This window comes from Octodon degus, unplaced genomic scaffold, assembly GCF_000260255.1.
Source record: "Octodon degus isolate 3935 unplaced genomic scaffold, OctDeg1.0 scaffold00021, whole genome shotgun sequence".
NCBI classification, from domain to species: domain Eukaryota; kingdom Metazoa; phylum Chordata; class Mammalia; order Rodentia; family Octodontidae; genus Octodon; species Octodon degus.
The window spans coordinates 10,656,957-10,664,798 of record NW_004524597.1 but is presented as its reverse complement, the minus strand read 5'-3'; the positions used below and the strand labels follow the sequence as shown (position 1 = coordinate 10,664,798).

The 7,842-nt window shown below is 49.3% G+C and overlaps 1 protein-coding gene and 1 pseudogene across 1 annotated transcript; both read right to left on the bottom strand.

The window, feature by feature from the left end:
• LOC101571553 overlaps positions 1-5,343 on the bottom strand; it is a 6,959-nt pseudogene extending 1,616 nt beyond the window's left edge.
• Positions 5,344-5,826: 483 nt separating this feature from the next.
• LOC101571153 (serine protease 29-like) lies at positions 5,827-7,758 on the bottom strand. The gene is made up of 4 exons (XM_023711417.1): positions 7,556-7,758; positions 7,099-7,364; positions 6,382-6,548; positions 5,827-6,298 (listed from the first exon to the last, which is right to left on the bottom strand). Exons 1-4 carry the CDS (start codon positions 7,756-7,758, stop codon positions 6,134-6,136), a joined length of 801 nt encoding a protein of 266 aa, XP_023567185.1. The 3' UTR covers positions 5,827-6,133.
• Between the last annotated feature and the right edge of the window lie 84 nt (positions 7,759-7,842).

Here is a 7,842-nt window from a genome sequence, read left to right as displayed (position 1 = left end):
ATTCTTCTATTCTTCCTCTTCTTTGTCAGAACCAACATCTTCTATTTCAGGCTTGCCATCAGACTCCTTTTCTTCTTTTTCTTTGTCTTCCTCTTTGTTCTTTTCTTCATGGTCATTGTCACTCACTTCTTTATCTTGTTCCTTCTCCACAAAAAGAGTAATGGGATAACCAATGAACTATGAATGCTTCTTCGCAATCTCTTTTATTCTTCTTTCTTCCAAATACTCAGTTTAGTCTTCCTTCAGATGTAAGATAACCTTGGTTCCTCGGCCCATAGGTTCACCCGTGTCTGTCTTCACAGTGAAGGACCCTCCTGCTGAGGACTCCCAGGCGTACTGCTGCTCATCATTGTTATGCTTGGTGATCACTTTTTCAGCAACCCGGTAGGCAGAGCAGAAACCCACACTGAACTGGCCAATCATGGAGATGTCAGTGCCTGCCTGCAAAGCTTCCATGAGGGCCTTGGTCCCCAACTTGGCTATGGTGCTGAGGTTACTGATCAGGTTGGCTGTGGTCATTCCAATCCCAGTATCCACAACGGTGAGGGTGTGGTCTTGCTTGTTCAGAATGAGATTAATGTGCAGCTCCTTGCTGGGGTCAAGATTACTGGGATCTGTCAGGCTTTCATACCTAATTTTGTCCAAAGCATCAGATGAATTGGAAATCAACTCCCTCAGGAAGATCTCTTTGTTCAAATAAAAGGTGTTGATGATTAACGATATCAGTTGTGCGATTTCTGCCTGGAAAGTGAAGATTTCCACCTCCTCCTCCTCCTCCTCCTCTTCCTCCTCCTCCTCCTTCTCCTCCATGGGCTGGTCCTTGGTCTGGGTCTCCTCCAGCATCTTGGCTGAGTCAGAGGTATCTATTTTTAGATTAAAATCTTAGTTATTATGGAAGTACTTGCATTCTTTAATCCCATCACCATTCCAGAACTGACTTTGATGTCAAGCCAGGCTCCTAAACAGTGGACATAGAGCCTTCTGTGTTTTTCAAGCTTTTCTCCTCCCCCATTTTTGTCCTTACAGCTGGCCAAAGGGTGGGGACAAAGAAACATCAGGAGCCAGGATGGGCTCTGCATCATCAGATTCCCCATTCTGTTTGGAGTTCAGTGAGAGCCTACTTCTAACATATTCAAAGCACAGACATTTGGTAAAGCCTATAAATTATCTCTCTTCCCTCCTTCACACTAACCCACCTTCTAGAAGTTCCTCCTGCCAGCTATCAGACTCACACCTGTACAGTGGTGTTCTGGATAGAGTAGAGGAGTGGGAACCCAGAGTCCCAGTGCTACAGGTCTGAGACCCAAAGCTGGGTGGGCTAAGGGTGCAGTGGGGGTTCCCTGAAGCACCTAGCCTCTCTAATCCCAGCTCTATTCACAGGCATAAGTGAGCACCAGCCCAGACCCTCAATCCTGGTGGGGACCAAAAGGCACCAATCACAAGGTTTCCCAGGGAGCTGAATGGGATGGCCTAGAGTGTCTTTTCTGACAATAGGCTTGGGATCCAGGAGGTGTCCAGGGCTCTGTAGGGAGCCAGATGACTGGGTGCAAGTAGAAAGATGGGGTCTCCAGGGCTTCAGGCAAATAGTTCTGAGGTTCCCCCCATGGAAATACATGAATGAATACCCTAGGATGTTAGGACCTGCCCCTAACACACCCTATTAGTGACATCAGGCTCCTGGGTCCCAGATAAGAGTGGCATGGGGTGGGGAAACCTGGGGTCCCACCCCACTGGCCTTGTGCTGGGTAACTGGCTGGGTCCCTCCTTCCCTCATCAGCATATCCCAGGAACAGATATCTGAGGGAGGGAGGAAGGGTCTTGCTTCATACATATAGAGCCCAAGTGTCACACATAGGGAAAGGGTGCTTATGCCATACTCATGTGGCATCAGGTCAAAATTTTAGTATACACTGCTGAGCTATAGCTACTGCCCAGGTGCTGCTGGCATGAAGGAGACTAACTTTGCCCATATAGGCTCATCCTGGTAGGTTTTCAGGTCAACCTTGCTTGATACCTTAGCACCTAAAGGTATCAAGCAAGGTTGACCTGAAAACCCACCAGGATGAGCCTATTCCTCACATCTAAAGTAAATCTCTGACCAGAGGGTCTCAGTGGGAACCTGCAAGATCAGCCTATATTTGGATCTAGGAAAAGTCTTGGGCTCTTCTCAAGGCTCCTAATCAGCTTGATTAATAGGTCCCAGAAGACAGGAAACCTTGAACAGATGGCTCTGACTTGTGCTACAGATTGTGAGATCTGAGGTTGGAAATGAAGCAGGGACATTACAGAGCATGGGTCATCATGAACTTCTTGAGTATCTTTTTGAAAAGGGTTTTACTGTGAAGTTCAGGCTGAGCTTGAACTTTGTAGCCCAGGCTGGCCTTGAACTTGTGATCCTCTTGCCTCAGCCTCCCGAGTGCAAGTATGACAGGCATGCACCAACATGCTTGGCCCATCATGAACTTTTGAGCTATCTCCCCCAAGCTGTCTGAGTCTCACTTTATGATCTTCCAGAGGAAATCCAAAGCATGGGCTCCAGAAGGATGTGGAGGAGGATGTCCCCAGAAATGGAAGATAGCCTCATGGAAGGGGTGGCAGATCCCAACCCCACCATATAGGGAAAAAAGGTTTGAGATTGTAGTTAGGACCTCTAGATCCCATCCTGCCTTGCTGTGATCTGTGTCTTTGAACCAGCCATTTGTCATATGGGCCTGGTATTCACAAGAACAAAGGGAGGTGGGCCAGCCAAATAGCTCAGCGGATTAAAGCACAGGCACAGGGGCCAGGTGTTCCATCCCTGGACCTGTTGTGCAGGCCCCACCCCCAGGGCATGCTGAGATGGCAATTGAGACTGGGCATGGTGGCGTGCTCCTATAATCCTCGCTCTTGGGAGGCTGTAAACAGGTGAATCATTATGAGTCCAATCTAGTAGTGAGACCCTGAATACCGTATAGACCTTTCCCTAAAATAAAAAAATAAAGAAAAGAACAAAGGGAGATAATATTTCCCTATTGATGTGCATGTGAGTCCCTAGCCTTCTCCTCTCCTTCCTGCCCTGTCAGTATGTATATGTCCCTACATCACCCCACCCCAGCAGTCCCAAGCTAGGGTAGACAGTACTGTCCCTACTATAAGCAGACAGGGCCCAAAGCCTCTTGCTAGAATGTTTTCTGAATTGAAAAAAGTCTGGCTCTTCCAATTGCTTTTTGTCCCACATCCTCCTCCTTTATCTTGATCCTCATGTTCTGTGTGTGCTGTCTCATTTCTACATTTATCAGTTTAAAGTAGTTTAATTGCAGGTGTACATACAGAAAACATGAAGCAAAGAAAAGATGTAGGAAGGTATTCACACATTCACCAAAGAAAACAGATGAAGAGAACATACTAACTCATAGTGAGGTGCTCAGTACCTTTACACAAAAAAGTGAATTACAAATACAGTGAAATGCCCACATCGCTGCTAGAATTCCTGCACCAGGATGGTGAGAGCCCACAGGACAAGACCTGAAGCCCACACATCTCTGAATCTGTGACAACCATACTTTAGTACAGACTTGGAAGCTTCTCCTGTATTTAAACACACTATAGAACTCTGCATTTCTATTCACTGTTTATCAAAGATAAATAAAAATATGTGGCTACAAGAAGCTTTATTTATAGGAGTCCAAACTGGAAACAACACAAAAGTCCATCAATTTGCGAGTGGATCATTAAATTGTGGATTCATTCCGTGGACTAATGCCCGGCCACACCGGAAGTGCCACAGACAGTTGCACATATGTGAGGGAAGTCAGAAACACCACAGAACTAAGGACAGTGGTGGTCCAGGGCTGGCTTTGGCAGCGGGCTGACCACAAGGGGACAGAGGCCCCTGCCTGGCTCTAGCCCTTCTCCTCCTCTGTTTTCCTGGTCTACGTCTCCTGGAAGACCACAGGGAAAGCGGTAGTGATAGCCCAGAGCCACCTGAGATGCAACTTTGGACTCTTAGCCCAAAGCCCTCCATTACTACAGACCTCATTCAGTCTGGGAGTGCTGCGGGCGACACCCCGGGAACACGATGAGCCCCAACCAATTACAGCCAGCCTCTTTCTCAATTCCCACCAATCAATAACGTCCCCAAGTAGTGCACCAGGCAGGTGGGGGGAGGGACAGCAGGGTGTGGGGCATGAGGGGTGGACAGGATGGACTGCTGGGCACTGGTGAGCCGCCAGCTCTGCTTGTCCAACCCCTCCCTCACTATCATGGAATTCCTGGTTTGCGTTTATGTAAGCGAAGTCCAACTGGACGGTACGGCCCCTGTGCGTGGATCCTGGAAGTGCGTCGTCACCTTCTTGTCCACCTTTGGGGCGTGGAGGAGCAAGGGGTTCAGATTTTCCTGCTGGCTTCTGCCATCAGCCCTGCCCCCTCTACACCCTGCACACAGACCACTGACTGAACCATTCACATGCATTCCTCAGCACACCACTCCAAAGGAGATGGGCAGGAGAACAACAAAAGATCCTTGAAAGAGCGACCCAAGAGCAATGGTGCACCCCTGTGTTACCAACATTCTGGGAGGCTGAGGCAATTCCAACCTAGCCTGGGCAGCTTAGCAACTTAAATGAAAACTGTTCTTTAAAAATGTCTTTTTAAAAAATGCAGCTCAATGCAAAGTTATGGGTACAATTCCTAGTTTTATTTCTTTTTTATTTTTTAATTTTATGTATTGGTACAGGGTCTCACTACGCAGTTCAGACTCATAATGATCCTCCCATTTCTGCCTCCTTGCCCCTGGGGTTACAGGCATGGCGGCACACAGTCGTGGTGGCCCACTCAGCGTGCCTAGGGCAGGGCTGCCGGGGCATGTGGTACGGGGGATAGGAACTGAGTTCTTCTGCTTGCCTAGGCAGGCTCTTAGACCACTGAGCCATCTCCATGGTCCCCTAGTTTTATTTTTTTAAAAGCACACATGAAAGAATATAAGTTGGCTTGTGGCTTTTGAACGAGAGCATAAGACTCAACAAAATTGAACTTGGTTACTGTCAACACTACCTAGCTCCCTGGACACTACTGGCAGAAAGGACAGCTAGTGAGCTAGATGATTAGAGGGACCTTGAGGTGAGAGACTAGACCACTGGTACCTATATCCCAGCCAGATGACTGGGCTGCACCGCTCCTCCTGAGGCCCTGGGGACCCAGGCAGATGGAATCTGAGGACTCAGGCCTTTCTCCCAGAGAGTCAGAGCAATATCACAGGAGCCCCACTTGAGTGACAGAAAAATATGGGCACAGCTCAGCCCACCAAAAAAGAACACAGCACAGGGCCTATTCCAGGGACAGCAGGCATTCCCTAACCTTGCCCATGTCAACCACAGACATCTATCCATGGCCAGTATCACCAGGGCTGGGAGCAACCTCCAGGCCCTGGTTCTTGGATTCCCATCTGCAGCATTGTCCCTCTGGTGGTCTGGGCTGGAGAACTGAGCCTTCCAGGAGATAGGCAGGTGGCTAAGGTGGGCTCTGGCTAGCAGGCCCTTTCCAGAGCAACATAACTAGATCTGGGTCCAGGACATATGTGGGGGTCTCTGTCCTTGAGGGAACAGGTTGACAAGATATAAACCTGACAACTGTTCCTGAATCCCAGGTTACAGGACAGGATGTGAGACACAGAGACAGAATTACCGCATGCAGACTGGGGCTCACATGAGCACCAACTGTGGAGGGTTAAGGCCTTCGTTCCTCATGTGGAAAGAGGCACTGAAATGGCAGTCATGGGGTTTTTCTATCAAGAGAAAGCATGATTTTTACACACACAAAACTCAGCAGGATGGCTCATAGCATCTTTATTCAGGATAGGCAGAAAGCAGAAATATGCCAGGTGTCCTCCAACAACTGGGTATTTGGCAAACTGGGGCATCAGTGCCATGCAGCTCAAGCCCCTGCCCCACACACCTTGTGACCTCCCATCAGGAACAGACAGCAAGAGCCGGCATGGGACCTCAGCCTGTGAGTGTTCATGGAAGTTCAGGGCTCCGAGGAGACCAGAGGAGAAGGTGAGTCTCGGGTCAGGCAGGCGCAGAAGCAGCAGACCCAGGCTCTGGGAGGAGGGCAGCAGGCTCCTCCTTGGGTAACCAGGGAGGCCAGTAGACTGAGCTCAGGAGGAATTCTGAGTGTGCTGCTTGATCCAGGGAACGTAGGAATAAACACGAGCAAAGACACTGGGAACAATAGCCCAGCCACAGCGGTAGCCCCAGCTGACCACTCCCACCAAGGTCCAGGAACCTGAGTCCTTGCAGACAAGGGGGCCACCGGAGTCACCCTGGGGATGAGAGGACTTGATGAATACTAGTCTTGAAGCTGAGATGATTAAGGCAGAAGGGGACATGGCAAGATGGGACTCACATAGCAAGTCCCGTGGCCCACGCTACCAGCACATAGCATGTCGTCCAGGATCAACTTCCTGTCCTTAAAGTAGTGGAATGTGGCATTGTGGTACAACTCTTCACAAACTGAGTTCCTCACCACGTTCACACTCACTTCCTGAAGACGGTAGGGAGGAGGCAGCGATTCTGAGAACAGGAAGAACAGGAGCTGGCAAAGTTGCTGGTGGCAATAGATGCCACTTGTCCCAGACCCCAAATGTCCTAATCTTGGGGGCTGTGAGGCTATGGCCTGAGGGCAGTTCCTATCATGTGCAGGTCACATCTAACCCTGACCATTAGCTTCCCCTCAGAAAACATACTGGTGGGACCCTTAAATGTAATGGCCCTTGTCTCCCAATAATTTTACCACTCTACCCATGAATGCCTCCACCTGCAAGTAGAAGGACTAGGGAAAGAAAGGAGGCATACCTTTTGGTGTTTGCCAAATGCTTTTTTAAAATCATAGAAAATAATATATAAGATGAAACCTTTTGAAGAACAGAGTTGTGCCTCATCCAGGCATGCCTCATCCTCAGCTTCTGAGGCTCTGGAGAGATCACTATTAGTACAACTAAGATTATAGGGAATTGATCAGTACCTCCATCTTTCCTTTCTGGATCTCTGCACATCATCACAGTGCTTCATGGCCAGTTTGGTTCCAAAATTCATATGCTTCCCAGCACACATCAATACATACCGTACCCAAAGACAGTGCCCCATCCTGTCACCCAACACTGATTCTTCTCTGATTCCACAAGATTTGAGGAGGGGAGTTTGATTGGCTTCACATTATCAGAGCAATCCGCTGGTTCTGCCAATTTCAGAAGTACCACATCCACACCAAGATGAAAAGAAACGAAGTCTGGGTGAAAAATTATCTGGCTGACACTCAAGAGCTTCTGGTGCCCATACAGGTACACGTCCCCAGCCAGGATGCGGTAGGTTGACGGGTCTGCATTTCTACTGTGGTCAGAAAGAAGCCCCAACAACAGCTCACTACTGGGCCCTCACTGAGCACCATGGGGGAGGCTCAGAACTTCTGAGCAGTAACCCCAGGGTTCAGAGATTGAGTCTCCAGTCCCCAAACCCTCACCCACATCTCCTCCATTCACCCCACATTCCACACAGAACTGGACAGCAGGAGCAATACTCACTGGTGAATGCAGTGGGCAGCAGTCAGCACCCACTTCGAATCGATGAGGGAGCCACCACATCTGTGCACCCAGGCTGACAAATGGTAGTTGTACACCTTCAGGCTGACCTGCCAGGGCCACTTTCCCAGGGGAGCATTTTGTCCCCCCACGATGCCCACCAGCTCTTTCTCAGTGGCCGATGCTAGAAATAATATGTGCAGCATCAGGGAGGCTGAGCTGAGACAGCTAACCCTCCACCTGCTGCACACATCCCAGGAGCCTGAGGCCAGGGCCTGCAGAGGCCTCTG

Bases quoted from the DNA above. Each gene is read 5' to 3' on its own strand.
- LOC101571153 (XM_023711417.1), bottom strand. From the start codon at position 7,758: ATGCTGCACATATTATTTCTAGCATCGGCCACTGAGAAAGAGCTGGTG. The intron at 6,549-7,098 runs GTATGTATTGAT...TCCTGTTCTCAG, and splicing joins GGGCACTGTCTTTGGGTACG to AATCGCTGCCTCCTCCCTAC. The intron at 6,299-6,381 runs GTGAGTCCCATC...TCTCATCCCCAG, and splicing joins TGGGCCACGGGACTTGCTAT to GGTGACTCCGGTGGCCCCCT.